The 18,369-nt window shown below is 46.6% G+C and overlaps 1 protein-coding gene across 2 annotated transcripts in view; it reads right to left on the bottom strand.

Annotated features, from left to right (window-relative positions):
• Positions 1-6,993: 6,993 nt before the first annotated feature.
• The window catches only part of TRIM66 (tripartite motif containing 66), a 61,003-nt gene continuing 49,627 nt past the window's right edge, over positions 6,994-18,369 (bottom strand). For both annotated transcript variants that reach the window (XM_086678033.1, XM_086678034.1), the window contains exons 12-20: positions 18,141-18,333; positions 16,585-16,645; positions 15,965-16,139; positions 15,370-15,659; positions 14,755-14,881; positions 14,354-14,428; positions 13,840-13,992; positions 13,210-13,428; positions 6,994-12,464 (exon numbers count right to left, since the gene is read on the bottom strand). In XM_086678033.1, the coding sequence (XP_086534159.1) occupies positions 12,405-12,464; positions 13,210-13,428; positions 13,840-13,992; positions 14,354-14,428; positions 14,755-14,881; positions 15,370-15,659; positions 15,965-16,139; positions 16,585-16,645; positions 18,141-18,333 (1,353 nt within the window). In that variant the 3' untranslated portion in view covers positions 6,994-12,404. The remainder of the gene's footprint in view (positions 12,465-13,209; positions 13,429-13,839; positions 13,993-14,353; positions 14,429-14,754; positions 14,882-15,369; positions 15,660-15,964; positions 16,140-16,584; positions 16,646-18,140; positions 18,334-18,369) is intronic.

The following is an 18,369-nucleotide window of genomic DNA, read 5'->3' as shown; positions in this document are numbered from 1 at the left end:
GGTGGTTTGATTAGCTCATTCAAACATTTTTGGGCTACGCCTAGGGGATTTCACGGTCTAGAACTTTATTTACTGAGCTCAGGTAAGAGGGAGTAATCTCTTTTTGCTTGGCTTACAACGTGAGTAAAAGGGAACTGGAGCCTTAGTCCAGACTGTCTGCATTTTTCTCCAGTTGACTGCAAAGATTGACCTCCTCTCCTATGAGAAGATCTGGGTGAGAGGCAGGCCCAGCATGGGGTTGGAGGGATGAATTCCCTCTTACTTGTTGGGTATGGGACCCGGGGGAAACACCACCAGAAGTCATCCCAGAAAGAAGTGCAGGGTCAGACCTGGGGCAAATGTTCTTCCTATCACCTGACCTCCAATTTTGCTGATTTAATGCAAAGTAAATCATTGGAAGATTGGAAGGATTCCTGATGATTCAGGGGTGTCCAGCATGCCAGACTCAGGAGAGAAAATGAATTGTGTCTCTTCCAAGGAACTGTAGGTAGAGGGAAAGGGTAGCAAAGCCCTCCTTGTCCCAATACTGCCAAGGCTCACGCCACACCCAGCCCAACTGAGCCCCCCAGGTACCAGATGCCTCTTCAGAATGACTGGGGAAACCTAGCCTGAGCCTGATTGCTTCCAATGAGCTGACCCCATGGATATCCTCAGGCCCCAGAGACCAGAGTCAGGGGTGAAGACGGGACTCAGAGCCCTCCACTGCTTCTCCACCTCACCTTACAGAGGCTTCAGCAACATTTCCCAGCCATGGACAGAGTAGTTCCACCCCTTCCAGCTTAGGCCTCAGCCTCACAGGCTGGAAGGCAAACTCAGTCTTTTCAGGAGAGAAATGACTGAAGCAAAGGGACAGCAGAAGTCACACACAAGTGAGGCAGGACACCAGTTCTGAATTGTGCCACAGAAAGAAGGGTGGGCAGGGGAGGCACCTGGAACCACCATCCTTCAATGTGGTTTTGCTTTGTAAATTTATATTTGGAAATAATTTCAAACTTACAGAAAAATGGCAAAAATAAAAATAATAAAAAGAAAATCCAATAGTAAAAAGAAAAAATAGTAAAAGGAATCTTTACTCAGATTCACCTCTTAATATTTTACCCCATTTGCTTTGTTTATATCTACATATACATGTATACATATTTTTATAATTCAAAGATATAAAGTATATTATATATTTATATATATTTATATTTTTATTTATATATTTATAAATATATATTTATAAATATATATTATATATTTATATTTATTTATATTTATATATTTATATATACTTTATAATTCAAAGATATAAAGTATATATAAATATATAATATACTTTATATCTTTGAATTATAAATAAATATATATTTATATATTTATACACACACACAGTCTTTTTTTCCTGCACCCTTTAAAATTAAGTGTCATACACTCTGGCCTTTTGCTCCTAAACACTCCAGTCCACACTCCCTAAAAATAAGGATATTCTATTATAACCCAGTACAGTTATCAGCTGTAGTATATTTAAATTGATACAATAACTCAGTCTACTGTCCACATTCCAATTTTGTCAATTGACCCAATAATGCCCTTGATAGCATTTCCTGCCCTCCAGTACAGGACCCAGGACTCAATAGCTGAGTCTAGTCTCAGGTATTGCATTTAGCTGTCATGTCTCTTTAGCCTCTTTTAATCTAGAACATTTTTACAATTTTTCTTTGTCATTAGTGACAAGGACAATTTTTAAAAATCTTGTCCCCTATCCCCTGACCCTAACATAACATTTCTCATTTTTAGCTTGTCTGATGTCTTTCCCATTAGATTCAGGTTGTGCATTCCGGGCTTCGTTACTATATAAGTGATGTGCCCTCATCAGTGTATCACTTCTGGACTCACAATACCTCCATCTGTCCCTCATCCGTGATGCTATTTTGATCACACAGTCAAGGTGTGGATTTCTCCTCTGTATAATTACTGTATATTTTTTCTCCCTCACAACTAATGAGCAATAGGTAGAGAGACAATTTAAGACTGTCAGATATCCTGCTTCTCATCAAAATGTCTCTCTGGAGTTTGCCTTTACCACTTTTTCCAGAGTTTCCCTAGAGCTACATAAGTGCTGCTGGCGCCACCTATGGGGATTCTGGCACACTGCAACAAGGGGAATGCTCTGTGCATCCTCTTTTACTTCTGCCACTTGTCTGGTGCTCAGGAGCTATTTCAGCCTGAGAAATTTTGAAAGAAGACACTATAGAGACCTGAGTCACAAAGCTTGAGTTCTAGTTCGACATCGCCACTAACTTGTGAGGAACGTTGGACAAGTTCTTCCCCTTCTCAAGACTTGAGAGTCCCCAGTAAAATGGGAGTCTGGATGACAAAGACCTGAGGTATTCATTCAACATATATCCATTGAGCAGCTACAGGCACTGTTCTAGGGTCTGGGCAAGATTTCCGCTCTCAGGAAGCTTACATCGTATGAGGGGTGACTAAGACAATAAGCAAGAAAGCCAGTAAAAGATAAACGATATAGTAGTAAGTGCTATGATGACAATAAAACAAGGTTGTGAGAGAAAGTGCCTGAGGTCCACTTCAGATTGGGTGGTTAGGACAGGCTCTCTGAGAAGGGGGGAATGAGCTAAGACACACAGGATGATATTTGAAACACACCATGATAAAAGTTTACATATTTGCATAAGTGTAAAAGTAGTATAACCTTTTAGTGCAAAGTTTGGAGAAAAAGCAGGAAAATCATAACGCTACCACCCTAATATACACCATAATGCTACCACCCTAATATATAACCACTGACAACATTTTAATCTATTTATATCTTTTTTCCTTTGATTTTACATATAATTCTGTGTTCTGCTTTTTTTTTTTTTTTTTGATGGGCATCATCTCATAAGTATTTTCCCTGTTGCCATTCTAGATGCATGCCTCATATTCTATTTGTTAAATTTGCCCTTCTCCTCCCAAGAACAGTGTAATTAACCCCCAAACACCCTTCATCTACAATTACCAATTGTTAAGTTTTTGCCACATTTACTTTAGTAATATAACACATCATTTTTATGAACCTTTAAGAGTTGCATGCAACATGACACTTCATCCCTAAATACTTTAGCATTCTCCCCTTCAACCACAGTTCAAATTATCATGCTCAGGAAATTTCATATCAACACAAGCTACCAACCCATATTAACATTTTCCCACTTGTCCAAATAATGTCCTTTACAACTGGGTTGGTTGGTTTGTTTTTGGATCTGGTATCTAGTATTTGATCTAAGGACCAGGCACTTTATGTAGTTGTTATTCTCTTTTCTATTATACACTTAAAGCTTCTTAGGCAGGAAATTTTGTCTTAAAGTAAAATGATAGCATTTTAGTGCTCAGACTTGAAAATTTAGGCCATTCTAGCTGCTAGTGAGAATCAACCTAGTCCAACTAACAGTAAAGACTAGACAATCTTCTAGACATCTCTATCCACTGTGGAGACTGTGTGAAAATTTATAGTAACAGAAAACAGAGCAGGGTTGTTCAGTGAGCCTTGGAAATGTTATTCATACAAAAGCATCCTGTGCTTCAGAGAGCATTATGATGTTTTATAAAAGGTAATCTAATCTGCAAATCTGTTTGTTTGCATTAATAATTTATTCCTCTTTTGATAATTGTTTAAACTGTTGTCTCTGTTTCCAGAAATACTCGAGAGGTTTCTCAAGTCAGAAGAACTTTGGAATTTTCTTCTCCCTTTATGCATCCATTACTCTGGGCAGATTCTTAGTCCAAACAAAGATTTTGAGAATTTTTGTCTCATTTAAAGTATGTCCTATAAATTCCTTAAATATCATTTAAAATTATGTTCTAGTAATTATTTAACCATCTTCTATAGGCTTTTTATTGTTTCTAATATTGTACTAAAACAAACCCTTACCCTCTAAAATAATAAAAATGTAAAATAACAAAACAAAAATAACATGAAAAATAGTAAGTTTTTGGTATCATCAAATATCCTGTTAGTGTTCAGCTTTTCCCAATTGCCTCATGATATTTTTACTTTAAATCAGGACGTAAGTAAGTTCCATACTTCACAATCGATTTATATGCTTTTTAAGTCTCTTTAATCCATGTTTCCTGTCCATCCCACATTATCCCCCTTGCAATATGTTTGTTGAAGAAACCAGATCACTTGTCCTATGCGTTCCACAGACTGAATTTTGCTGACTGTATCCTTGTGATGTCATTCAAGGTGTTCCTCTATTCTTTGCATTTTCTGTCATGTGGGAGCTACATCTGTTAATTGGTAGGTAGATCTAGAGGCCTGATTAGTTTCAGATCCTATCTGTTTGGAAGCATTTCATAGGTGATATTGTGTTCTTCAATCAGGAGGCATGTAATGTCTACATGTCTCTCTTTTTGTGATATGGGTAGCCATGCGTGGTCATCACCCAGATTCATGAATTCATTAGGGGTTGAAAAATGGTGATATTCCAAACTACCAACCCTTCAATTATTAGCTGGAATACTTTTGAAAGAGACACTTCCGCTCATCAAATATTTGGCTACCCAGAGATACATTTTATCCAGGACAGAGAGGATGAATGCTCCACTCAGCTAATTAATAAACTTAAGAAGGCACAGAGACATGGTCCTGGCACAGCCTTTGCCACGAAGTGACCCTGTCAGTGGGCCACGCCTGGGACTCACTGGAACAAATGGATAGTATAACCCTAGAGAAGAGCAACTGCTTCCACCAGCACCAGGTCTCAGTCCTTTGGCTGAGGCTATGGTGTTCATGTTTCCAAGCCTCCTCTGAGGCTGGATGTTGTCTCAGGAATAAGATCTGGCCCACTGATTTTGAGAAGCAGTGATGTGCACAACTTCCAAGACACAGGGCTTTTGTTTGTGTTTTTTCTTTTCTAAACCAGATTTTATCCATGCAACTCTATTCTAACACCATCCCATTGGCGTTACTGGAACACATACATGCATGGAAGAAATCTAACAATGACTTTGATTCAAAGCTCATACTTAAAAATATGGAATGCTTCACTAATTTGCATTTCAGAAGCAGCAATGTATACAACTCCCAAGACACAGGTTTTAAATGAAACTGCTTGCCCTCCACTTCCTCTCTCTTTACCCTTCCTCAAGGCAGGCACACAGAGAAGCTGGTTAACCACTTCAATCCCTGGTTGAATCCTAGAGAATGGTGACACCAGAACTTATAAAGAACTTGGGTTCTTTGACAGCCTCGAAGAGAAGAGCCATCTACCCACCTTAAACTGCTTGTTTACCTCTCAGACTGTCACCTGAAAAAGAAATACATTGCTATTTTTTAAGCCCCTTTATTTTGGGGTCTCTTTTGTTGTTGCAGCAGTTGAGCCTGCACTCTTATATCAAAAACAGAGCATTATTTGCCCACTGGACCAAAAGGATGTTCCTAAGCTTCCTGGGCTTGCTGTACGCTGGGTCTCCTGCTCTGTAGGTTCAGCATTCATGGAGAAATATTGTGGAATTGTTAGAAAATGAATAATGAATGGGGTTAAAACTTAGACACTGGGTATTTATTTAGACTTTGCTATTTTTAATTTTTTGGTACTTATTTTTATATTAGGCCCTGGACTAGGCTCTTCCTTTACTGCCTAGTGGATAAAATAGTAGATTGGCCACATGTGCAAGAGGAACAGGTCTGCTATAGGCCTGCCTGTCAGGACAGGGCTTGCTCTGGGGAGTAGGCTTGCTGTAGTTGCTTGCCATGGAAACTGAGGAGTTCAGAGTGGACAGGCTGATGTCCTTGGGACCTGGAGAAAGATAGTACTTAGAAAATTAGTAAGGACAAACACAGAAGAAAACTCAGAGGAGGTGTGGATAAGGTTTCAGGTACTTGGGCCAGTCTGGAAAGGGATAAGGTTAGAGAAGACTTTCAGGTATCATTTTAAATATTAAAAGTGATGATCATCCTTCCTTGAAACACAAACTTCTCTGACACCACATCCTCCTGGTTTTCTTCCCGCATCCCTGGCTTCCAAGATAGGGAATATTGAAGAAGAATATGTTAAGGGTGCCAGGGACTGGCTAGTATGTCAGGTGACATTGAGACACCCAAGTGGAGGTGTCCAATAGACCATAGGACATGTGGGTCTGGAGCTTGGAGAGTGGGTCCCTGACTTCACTAGATTCTCTGAGATTTCTGCATCAGTTAGGGTGCTTAGTTCCAAGTAAAAGAACCCAATTCTGGTTAATTTAAGCAGAAAATGAGTTTCTTAAAATATTTGTTTAGAGAGTTCATAGAGCCGTTGGAAAGGCGAGAGAACTAGGAGCTAACTGGTCTGCTGTAGGAACCATCCCTGCCATCAGGCACCAGGGGCTTCAACTTGTTCTGCTGCTCTTGCTGCCATGGAAACCTCACCTACCTGCAACAAATACCACCACCAAGAAGTCTCTGTGGTCCCTGAGCCACCCCCCCCCCCCATGCTTTTTTTAATGACTACCATTAGAACTGTATCCTGGCTACCAGGGACATGGTAAATCAAGATTTTAGTACATTTAGCTACTGTAGTGAGGAGTTAGCTCTTCCTCCCAAGACTCCTGAAGTGGGGAATTCATCCAAATAGGAAAGGGGTTCAGATTCTATGCAGTTAAAATGAATGATGAATATTCAAAACAATGTCCTTACACCCTAAATGGCTAGACACCACTGGCATAGAGTGGGCAGAGAAGACAGCTAAGTCTAGGCGACTGGGGAATGGCACTAGATAAAGGAACATTCTTGAGGTGTTCATTGCCTAGAAGTGGTGGGCACTCAGGTGGTTTTCCCCTAACTCCACCTCAACATCATTGCCTTAATTTTGAGGAATGGGCTGTGTTCATTCAATAAGAAGCAGAGAGCTGAGTTCTTCCCTAGAGAGAAGGCTTCCCAGTCTATTCCCCACCTTGGGCTCTTAATGATGAGGCAAAAAGACCATGAAGTAGGTTCAACGATTGCTACTGAAGAAACACTCCAGGACACAATTATTGGTAAAGAAAAGTGTTATTTTTTAATTTGTTCTTGAATGTGTAGGTCCTTTTAAGATCAGTGACACTTCCCTTTACAATATTCCTCCCACCTGCCCCCAACCACTTTGTATCTAATGGCCACTTCTGAAAAAGGCCTAAGAGGAATTCACCCTGGATATCCAAGAAAGAGATGCAGCTTGAGGAATGGGCATACAGTTCAAGAAGCAGCTCAAAACTGCTTTCCTCAAAGCACCTCAGTTTGGCCTATGAGTCCCTTTGCCCTATCTTGGCCAAGACTCCCCAACATTCCCTTGCTCCCTGTGTGGCCTGAGCTTTAGAGTTAGAATCAGTATCACCATCTTTCCAGCTATAAAGCCTCTGAGAGATCACTGTTTTCAACCCTCCCCCCTCCACCAACTCTATAGAAGGGGAAACTGTACCCAAGGTCACAAAGCTCATAACTGGCAGAGGTGAAATTTAGGTGTTCAGCATCTCAAGTCACGTAAGTTTCTACTATATTTCCCCACCTCCAAGAAAACAACCACCATCTACCTCCAGCTCTAGGAACAACTGGAGCAAGCAGGTGGTGATGATCAGATGGGAAAGACCTGGCTAAAAGAGGCCAGGATGACCTCAGCAGAGCCCCAAGGAAGTGATGAATCATAGCACTTCTCAGTTTTCCCTCTACCAGAGTATTACCAGTATTACCAGTGAGTATTACACTCACCCCTGCCAGGATCCTCCTCCTGGTTAGGAGCTCACTGAACCATGCATGGCAACATGGTATACCATGATCCCAAGTGCCTCTAACTTGTACTTGGGAGCTGCCCATCAGCCTGGGAATCCCATTTATCAAACGGTTTCTTGGTAAGGCTCAATCCACATTCGTGGGCTGATTTAGATGGGACCTCTTGGCGACTAAAGCTAAAACCTGTCTCCATGATGCACTGGGAAAAACAGAGGGAAGGGCTCACAGATGCTGTCCTCCCTAGAGAGTTCATAAACATGACTGGCATGGGGAGAACTGAGTCCAGGAGAAGAAACGGACTCAAGGAAAACGGGAGACTTAGAGGGTGGGGAGCAGAACGGCTGTGCTTCGTCCTGATGGCCCAATTCCTGAAGGGGAGAGACCACAAAGCGCTATGGATGTGTTCCCTTGTCAAGATTTTAAGAAAAGCTCAGCCTGTGTGGCTAACAGGTAAGAGAATAATCCAGGGACCTATGGTGTCATAAAGGCCATGTGAAGGGGCTGTTTCAAAGAGGAAGTGGTAGAAATGCTGTGAAGTGGTGTGAAATGCTGTGGAGAGTTCCAGACAGCTGAGGACTGAAAGGTCTTCTTTCTATTTGGCAATGGGTGGTCACTGGTGACTTTTATGAAAAACTGTGTAGGGTTGAAGAGCGACTGAGAAGAACTAATGGAAAAAATCCTTTTTTAAAGAAACTTGGGGGCTCCTGGGTGGCTCAGTCAGTTGAGCATCCAACTTCAGCTCATGATCTCGTGATTCGTGGGTTCGAGCCCCATGTCAGGCTCTGTGCTGACAGCTCAGAGCCTGGAGCTGGCTTTGGATTCTGTGTCTCCCTCTCTCTCTGCCCCTCCCCCACTCATGCTCTGTTTCTGTCAAAAATAAATAAATGTTAAAAAAATTTTTTTAATAAAAATTTAAAAAAAAAGAAACTTGGCTAATAAGGAAAATGTATAAGGGGCAACATACCCTAAGCGTTTTGCTTTAGTCTTGGGGAGACCTTTGCTTGTTTGTAGGCTATGTGGAGCACCAGTGAGAGGGAAGTTAAGACCCCAGCAAATGGGGCAGTGGATGAGGGGCAGAGCAAAGTCTTGGAGGCCATACAGCAGGATTCAAGAAACAGAGCACCCAACAGGAGCAAAAGGGAAGGATGTGAGGAGGGATGTAGACACAGACAGATGGGAAGGAGAAAGGAGCCAATGGGCAAGGAGGTTCTTGCTTTAGGGACTTTTCTGTGAATAGGCAGTGAGGTCAGTCGTTGGCTGAAAGCAAAGATGAGGGGCGTGGACAGAGAGCAACGCAATCACATCAAAGATACCCATTCAATGCTGACAGCCCATCTGAGGGTGTCAACTCTGAATCTGTCATGTTTAGCAACCCAGGAAGACAGAGCAGCAAATAAGCTGATGCAGAAAATGGAGAATGGTTGGCAGTTTCAGGGGAAGTTTTGAGATGGAGAGGATAAGAAAGTTCAGGATGCTGATAAAAAAGGTCAGTGTGTGATGGGCCACAGGTTCAGGGTAGGGAGAAGAAGCAGCCCACCAGGAGAAGGCTGAAAGACTGGGAGAACAAAGAAAGAGAGAGAGGGTCAGGAAACTGAGCTAAAGGAGCAGGCATTTAAATAAACAGCAGGGAGGGAGGGAGAAGCAGAAGAGGAAGCACAGGACATGGTGATCCAGAAGGTGTTGGGGGGTTCAGAAGGGAAAACTACAGGGGGCATCCTGGAGTCAGAGAGGGAGCAGAGCGGAGCCCAGGAACAAATAAGGAGGGGTCTAGGTCTTAGGAGCAAGGCAAAGAGCTGTCACCAGAAGAGGGCACAGGGAGCCAGAACCCACCGAGTCTGATGGTGAGGACTGCCTGGCGCAGAGCCTACAGAGGGCCCAGCAGCTGCCACTGTGGGAGGAGGACCTGCAGAGGGTATAGTTGGCAATTATTAGGAGTCAGGTAGGGCCAGCCTGCCCACGTTCTGGAAGAGGACTCTGCAATTCATCCTGCAGCAGTGTTTGCACTGAAACCCCCCCTTTGCCTCCACTGAAGCCGCTTGGCTCTCCTGTTTCTCCCACGTCCAAGGGCCCAACTTCTCCTCTAGGACTGCATTCTATACTGTGAGGCCCCGGAACTTGCTGTATTTCCATTTCATGACTTTGTCAAGGGCCAAAGGACTTCCCTGACTTCAAAAGGGGCCATTGTGGGAGTGAGTCAAAAGCAGGAACAGCTCAGATGTTAAGGAAGAGCCACTGAAGTCAGTCACTCAGCTAGCAGCTTTTTTTTTCTTTAATTTATAAAAAGTCATGTTCCGTTTTCTGCATGCAAAACAAAACAAAACAAAACAAAAACCATGACACAAAACATTGGTGCTAAGTACACAGGAAAAGCCTGGGGGAGGGCAGTGGTGTGGGGTAAGCAGTGCAGGGGTGGTGTGGCGGGCCATGACCTTGCACCCTTGCAGGGAGGATACCCTACATCTGCTCAGGTGCCGAAAGTGGGCCTCTCAGCATGCAGGGTCTCTGCGGTGGGAAAGGAATACGTGACTCTCGACTACGTTACTACGATCCCCTGGCCCAGCAGGCTATACCCAGCTAGGAGCTTCACGAATAAAAGGGGAGCTAAGCATTTAGCCCCGCATTTCTGCTTCATATTTGTAGTCTCCGGTTGGTCCTGTGGAAGGATCTCAGTCAGGTTTGAGACTGTCACAGCCCTCACCTGGCTATCTGACACAAAGCACCATGATTCTCACTCAGGGAAGGTGGAAATGGGGGCCACAACACAGGAAAGATGACCTAGAGCATGAATTCATGAGGTAATTACAGAGGGAACCTCGCCAAGTCAACTAAACAGAGAAAACGATTCAAACATTGAAAGGAAAGTGGCCAGAGCCCAAGCCAGAGAGTCATGTGAGCCCCAAAGAACAGAGGGCTAGGTCTAAAGATTGCCTGGCTAGTGAAGCACGAAAGACTTAGTTACCCCAAACTGGGAAACGGGATTATGGAAGCCTGTCTGCGCAGGAGAGCCTGGCAGGTGCTGGTGAAAGAATGGCCGGCGGAGGATGGCCTCTCAGCCTGGGTGGCAAAGAAAATGAGCAGCACCACCGACTGACAAGGAAAGCAGAGCTTTCTCTGAGCACAATGTTCCCCTTAACAAAGGCCCTACAAACAACAGCTTCCTTAAATTTCATCTTTTAGCAAAAATAAAGCCAAGCCACGACAAAGTGATGTCTCTGGGCCAGCCCACTGAAGCGCCAGGTCTGCAGCTCCCCCAACACCATCAGCAATAGGGTCCTTCTCAACTAAGTCCTGGCTGAGGAAGTAGCTTGACCCCCAGCATCTGCCTATGCAGCCTTCCCCAAACACCCCACACGGACCATGAAGATCCATCTCCATCTGAGATAGAGTCTGGAATTCCTGTTCCCATGGCTTCCAGAACATTTCCTTCTGCATTCTCGGAGAAGTGATGTCCTGAAGTTGCTCCAAAGTCACTGAAGGACACTGGCTTCTCACCTGTCAGTTTCCTCTTCTCTACCCTAGACAGTTCCCCCATGAATGATTACACCACGCTCCTGGCAGTCCCTTTGGCCTTCTCCAACCTCCAACAGAAAAGGGCTGCCAGTAGAGTCCTGACTTTTTTTGGGGCTGCAGACAGCCTGGGGGTGAGTGAGTCCGAGAACTCACTTCTAATCTTTGGCTCTGCGAACGTGGAAAGGCTGAGAACTAGGATCTCTACGACAGAGGAGAAGCCTAGCACAGCGAGCCAGTTCTGGGTCACTCCCCTTGCCCAACCCAACTCTCAGGTTTACCCAAGCAGAACTCGGGCTCCAGATCTCTGAGTGGAGACAATGAAGGGATGGCCACTGACAATCACTTCTAGGAAGGCAGGTTCTGACACTAAAGAAGAGTTATTAACCCAAAGTAAGTGGCACAGAGGACAGGCTCTGAAGTTGACATCTCCTTAAGCCTGCACGTCTGAGCCTGAAGCTGTCGGTGGTCCCTGCACAGCCACCTGGCCCCGTCAAGAATGCCATACATACCACCTAGAGCACTTTCATAGCGGCCACCTAAGTCAACATCGGGACAGGGAGCATGAGAAACAAATACCCTGAAAACCATTAGAACCCAAATAGGCACCAATTGAGACCTATGGCCTCTGGAAGCCTCCATCACCCTGCCCAGGGGAGCTTCCTGTCCTGGCAGGCCAAGCAAAGGCAAACAGTGACAGTCTTTGGCTGTGCTGGGCCAGGGATCACAGGCCTGCCATATGTCAGAACCTCTCTCCCTTCTTTTACCCTCTTCTGGACCCAGGAGGACTTCAGATAGATACATTGCTCCTGAGCCTTGCACACTGAAAGGTGAGAAAAGTCTGCTCTCCTCAGCAGAGAGCAGTCACCAAGGAAGTTAAGTCCTCCCAAGCCTGACCAGACTTGGTCTTGTCAAGTGGACCCCACACATCTGATTTTTCTGGTAATAGGGAACACCTCCCTCTTTGCTGTTTATTACCAAAATCTTCTCTGTAGTGGATGCACTATGGCTCCCAAATGAATGTTGTAAGATGCAAACGGCAAAGAGCACTACACAGCTCGACAAGACTTGTCTCACATCCACGATCTGAAGAGAATGAGCTGAAAGGTGGGGAGGAGTGGTCAACAGCATGAGGCGCCAGCTGCCAGAGTGCTCGCTGTACCGCCAGCTCTCACACCTGGGAGATGCTGCTGGCCAGGCGGAACGACATTCTTTTTGCTCTTTCATTCTCCTGAAAAAAAAAAAATATGTGTGTGTGGAATCAAAATAACCAAAGGTAGTGCTTATTAACGTGCAAAGGCAAAGTGTCCAGACTGGGACTCCCCAGAGCCAAAGTGTTTTCCTCTGCCCCGGGAAGCAACAGCAAAACTCACTGCAGCCACTAAACATGGTGGGCCAAGTGATGTAAACAACTGGGGATGGCTGCACACAGCAGGCAGGCAGGCAAGACATTTCAGTGGAATGAAACAGCACTGAACTGTGTCCCATGTCTGCATATGTGGGACCAGACACAGGTCAGAAGCGCTCTCTCTACTGTAAGCAACACCTCTCCCTCCTTCTCTACACCAAGGGGCTGAAAATATCCCTTCCTTTCTCCCAAACGGAATTTGAGACCAGGCCCTGAGACCAGATGTTTCTCTTCTTCCAGGGACCACAGTGGAGAAGAATCAGCTTTGAGCTGTGAATCGGGAGACCTGGCTTCCCACCCTGATTCTGCTGTTAATTTGCTGGGTGACCCTGGGCAGACGCATCCACCTCTCTGAGTTCCAAGCCTCAGTGGTAATGAGACTTGATGAGCCCTGCACTGCCCTGACTTCCTGTTAGACTACAGGCTTGGGAGCAAGGGTTCCTTCTGAGCACTCTCTATGCCTCCAGCAGCTTTGCTTTAGGCTGCTCTGTACACACTGCTTGGGTGCCCCCTGACTGCCCACCCACCGGCCCCACAACCTGCCTGCCAGCTGGCAGCAACTCTTTACCATATGTCGCCGCCGCCTCTTGGGTTGGATGCCCTCCTGCATGTAGGGGGGCCATGGGAAACCCTGCGGAGTGGAATACCCACTCTCGCTTGACACCTCTTCGGAGTCTGAGTCCTCCTGCCTTGGCTGGGCAAACCGTTTCTCCGGGTAGATCTCCTTCAACCAGCCCTCAAAGAACACTTCCAGGCAGCGGCCGGCCTCTGCAACCTCTGAGTCGGGCTGAAGGGGAAGGAGAGCAGTGATGGTCTGGCCCGTATCCACCACCCCATCTCTTCCAGGTCCCTCAAGAGCTATACAAAGAGCACAAAGCCTGGCTAGGTTTCCTGGAGGTCTAGAATGTGACATTTTCTCCTGAAGACTCAAGATAACCAGTTTAGTACCATCTCTTCAAGCAGAAGTGACCCTGACAGCTACCCACAGAGGGCCAACCACTAGCATTCCCCCCTTCTTCCTTCTGAGTCCACACTGAGGCCCAAGTGTGGGAGAGAGCTTTTAAACACTCACTACGGGAGACCCTAAAAGGTTCCCATGTCCTTATGGCAGCTCAGGACCAAACCTGATATCCCCCATCCAGGCATGAGTCTTGGGGTCACTGGGAAATAGAGGAGGGGGAAAACAGGCAAGACATACATAATTGAACTTCGCACAGTTCCAGAACATGAGGCGGACGTCTGACACCACCTCCTCTGGGGTGGTGTAGTGAGCTGGGTCCTTCTTTTGCAGCTTCCTCCGAATGATTGACAGGTCCATGGGCCTCTTGATAATCTGGTAGTAATGCCGAGCCTTGGGGGAGCAAAGAAGGGGAAGCAAAGCAGGAAGAGAGAAGTAGAGGTACAGAGAAGAAAGAGGGAGAGATGGAGAATGAGTTGAAACAGATGTGAAAGGACACAAGAGAACAGCAGCAAGAAGAAAAGAGAAGAAAAGAGACAAAAAGGGAGAAGGAGGAATGTTTCACTGTCAAGTCAGGTGTGGTGTAGCAGCAGCTGGGCTGGGGGGCTGCAGTGGCCACACTGAGTCCGCTAGCCCATGCACGGATTAATCAGACTTCCAGCGGCCAAGACCTGAGCCTGCCCCAGGGTAGCACTTGGACTCACACCCAGGCCCACGGCCCTCGGAGCCGGCAGAAACAGGAAGCCTTCCTTACCAGCGGGCTGACAGGTTCATGGAAGGGCAGGCTGAGGCTATGGCAGCACAAGGACAGTACCAGCTTTTCACACTTCTGCAGAAACCAGAATGGCAGCACGTTACTTCGGCCTGGCCCCATCTCAAGAACTGAAGACAGTGACCCTGATAACTCCAGCGGGGTCAGCTCTGTCCCACAGGGCGTGGGCCAACACGTTAAGGCACAGCACAGCCTGCTAGACTAGAGGAAGACAGCTGGCAGAAGGGAATCCATAGCAAAAACCCCCATGGGCCAAGCTGTCAGGCATAGCCCAACAGAGAGATACCTGGAGAGACTTCCCATCCCCCTCAGAAAGGCCTCAGCCCCTGGCACAGGGAGGCTGCCCCAGGCAGGGAACCTTGTTTTCAGAAACCCCTCCTTACCTTCTGGTCATAGATGCTCAGGCCAGGAGTGGCCCGCATTCCAGGCTGATTATAGCGGGCATTCTCACAGTCGTACTCCATCTCGGGCTGGGTCAGGCTGCGGCACAAGGTACATACCCAGTCTCCCCTGCAGAGGCAGATGAGGCCAAATTAGGCATCAGCAGGTGGCCCAGAACCACCTCCCCTCTCCCTCTGCTCCAAGATGGGGGCAGAGAGAGAGAATGGTATGGGAGACTCAGTCCCTAGGCCTGCCCTGTAGGGAATGGCTTCCTAACCACAAGCTTTAAAGAAATTCACTAACTTGGGATGGAGTGAATCCAGAAAAAAATTGGATTTAGCAAGGGGCTGAGAGAGGAGTATGGGGACAAACCTGTGTGTGTAGGAAGAAACTGGGAACAGAGGAAGAAAAACAGCCACTCAAATTTCAAACACCTTCCTATCCATGCATAGAAGGCACAAGGCAGTAGGGCCACTGACTCACATACCTGCAATTCATGCAGGCCCAGAGAGGGGAGGAAGCCCATTTGAAGGAGCTCTGTGGGCCTGGCCTGGAATAGTCATCCCTGGAAGATCACCCTGCTAGGCAGCCAATGGCCCTAGATTGGCACAACTCACCCGGGGAAGCTGAGCAGGGCCGGCAAGTGGCAGGAAAGGTGGAACACTTTGGGGCAGCGATCGCAGCACAGCAACTCTCCCCCATTGAGGCACACAGCGCAGAAGTCCTCATTCTCTATTGGTACCGGGGGCCCCTTCTTGGCTCCAGGGGTCCGAGGAATGAGTCTTTGTTCTTCAGGAGATGCACCCTCCCCCTCTGGTGGCTGCTGCCCCGCCAGAGAAGTGACAGTGACCTTTCTTCCCCCCAGACTTGGGGCCTGGATGGCATCAGGCATGTTGTTCTGGCTGACCTTGGAGAAGAAGTGAGTCTGAGCAGTCAGCACAGCACCAACAAGTTGTGGAGGGAGGGAGAGGAGGGACTGACAAGCCCTGGGCACTAATTTATTCCAGGCCCCCAGGCCAGCTGAGCCCCAAGAATGCTGAGCCTCCTGATATGCATCTCACAAGCCCCTGGCAGCCGAGGACAAGTCTGGTCAGGCTGCAGCCCCACTCAGACTCTGGACAAGGCCAGAGCCAGAATTCTGAATGAAGTGGAGAAAGAAGAGAGGCTCCTAAGGTGGGCCAAGCTCAAGGACAAGACAGAACAGAGTGGTACCTTAATAGACATGCTGGAGGACTCAGTGCCACACTCGATGATCAGCAGGAAGCTCCCATCCTGCTCATTCTTCTGGGGCTTCAACTTGAACACAGGCATCTCTCCCGAGGAGGCAGCACAGATCTTGAGCCGCTCCAGTCGCACATAGGGAATCTTAGGCTCGCTGTTGAAGGGCCTGTGGCAAGAGAGACACCCCTGGGTCTTAGTGGGAGCCTCCTCTAACCCCAGCCTCTAAGTCAGCTCAACCATGATCCGACAACTGAACTGCTGCTCAAGATCTCCTCAGTCCCACCCCATGCAGGCCCATGTTTCTCCCTCCCACCCCCGGCGAGCTGTTTGCTCAAAGAAGAGGGGATTCCTAAAGAGGGAGGACTTCACACAGAGCACATGCCCTCTGTTGCAGGAGCCAGGATAGCTTCCCACAGGCATTCCAGACTCCCACAGGCATCCCAGACTCCCAACCACACAGATCCTACTCAAGGGCCTGGGAGTTGAAGAGGACAGTTGCAGGCAAACTTCTGCTTCTAGTGAAGTCATCAAGTGTGCTGACTTTCTGTGCCAACCTCCCAGGACATGAAGTTGAGGGGTGGGAGAGGGAGGTTGGGCCAAGAGCCTGTTACCTGATACTCTGGTTCCCTTTTGCATCCAATTCCAGGGCTCCTTGTTTAAAATTCTCATACTCTAATGCAAAAGACAAATACCTGTGACATACATTTATAACAACATGCCCAATACCCATACCTTCCACTCATGTGCTATTCATACCTTTGGCCACACACCTATCATACAACTGTTACCCACAGTGTAATCATTCATAATGGTGGCAATCCTAACATGGCTCTCCTTCCTGAGAGAAGAAGGCCACCTTCTTTTAAAAAGAGAAACAATACTCAGAGGCTGTCTATGGGTGAGTGTTGGGTCAGGTGAGGGGCCAGCTTCTCACCTTACAAATGAGCTCAGAAATCTCTTGTTTCCCATATACTGGGGTTACATGCTCTCAGGGGTCATTCTGTCCAGCCTCTGCATTTTCAGCCAAATTCTGATATTCTAGTACTGCCTGAGAATCTAGCTCATACCACATAGGCAAGAGGCCTACCCTGGGTAGAGCAGTAGAGCCTGTGTAGCTGGGCAGGGGGCAGTGTGGGGAGAGAGGAGGATACTAGCATTTAGTGAGCACCCACTCAGCACCAGGCACTATCCTAGGCACTTTCCTTGGGCAAGCACAGTCCAAAAATTTGATTATTTAAAATTCAGGTTTCCGTTATTACACAGTTAATAAGAACCAATCAGTGTTCAGTTAGTCTTTCAGTCAGTGCAAAGAAACAAGGGGAAAATTATTTCATTTTCATTTATTAGATATATGGGAAATAGACGGATCATTACAGACTAAACACACATCATACACTAAACAGAAAAAGTCCCAAATTTTCACTCGGCAGTTGCTTACAAATTTTCCAGCTAGCCCTTGCCTACCACAGAAGAAGGCAAGTCCCATTTGAGAAGGGGTGTAGGTAGCTGAGAAGAGAATCAGAGCCAATCTCCACCAGTCCAAATTCTCTTTACTATGAGGCACACCATAAATCCAGATGACTGTTGGGTGCAAGGCAAGTTCTTGTTACTACAGAGAAAGTCATCAAATGATCTCACTGTAGTTATTTGGCCCAGTAGTCTACAAAGTAGTTACACTAGCCCCATTTTCAGAGAAAGAAATCACCTCAGAAAGGTTAGGGGTCTCACACAGGATCAAACATAAAAAGACACAGATGGTTTTCTATGATAGATCTACCTGACTCCAAAGTCACACATACTCTGTTCCCTAAAATATTTTGTCAAGGCTAGCCCTTCTGGGATGAGTTTTGGGATGTGTTCTTCCCAGGAAGAGTTCTTCCTTCTGGGATGAGTTCTTCCTGCTTCCCCCACCTCTAACCCAGACCTCCATGGGAATGTTACGTGGAGCTAAGTCTTGGCCATGCCTGGATCAGCCCCGGCCACAGTGAGGAAAACAGAACAGGTACCAATAAGTCAGTTCTAGAGGGAAGAAGTGAACTGAGCAGAGAGAGAGAGAAACACTGCTCCCTCACACCTAGAGCCTGTCTCCTGACCTCTCTGTCACCTGGGAGTGCTGAGCTCATGTTTGTGGCCAGCACAAATAACAGGCTACTGACTTGAGCCTCACCTTTTGGGTTCTGGTACTGTTGCAGAGCCACGGACGTGTTGATCACTGGGACCAGTGGGGGTTTCTTCACAGAGAGGTTAATTGGCTCCTCTAGTTCTGAAGGGATAGCCAAGTCCTTGGAAGCATCCAGACCAGGGGTTGTGGAGTCTTGTCTCAGAGAGTCAGTGAAGCGGGTAGAATCCTCACTTTCCATCTTTCAAAAGCGAAAGGCCAACAAGAATCAAAGAAA

This window comes from Puma concolor, chromosome D1 (genome assembly GCF_028749965.1).
Source record: "Puma concolor isolate L17-30 chromosome D1, mPumCon1.1.hap2, whole genome shotgun sequence".
Taxonomy (NCBI): domain Eukaryota; kingdom Metazoa; phylum Chordata; class Mammalia; order Carnivora; family Felidae; genus Puma; species Puma concolor.
This window is presented reverse-complemented; position numbering and strand designations above follow the sequence as displayed.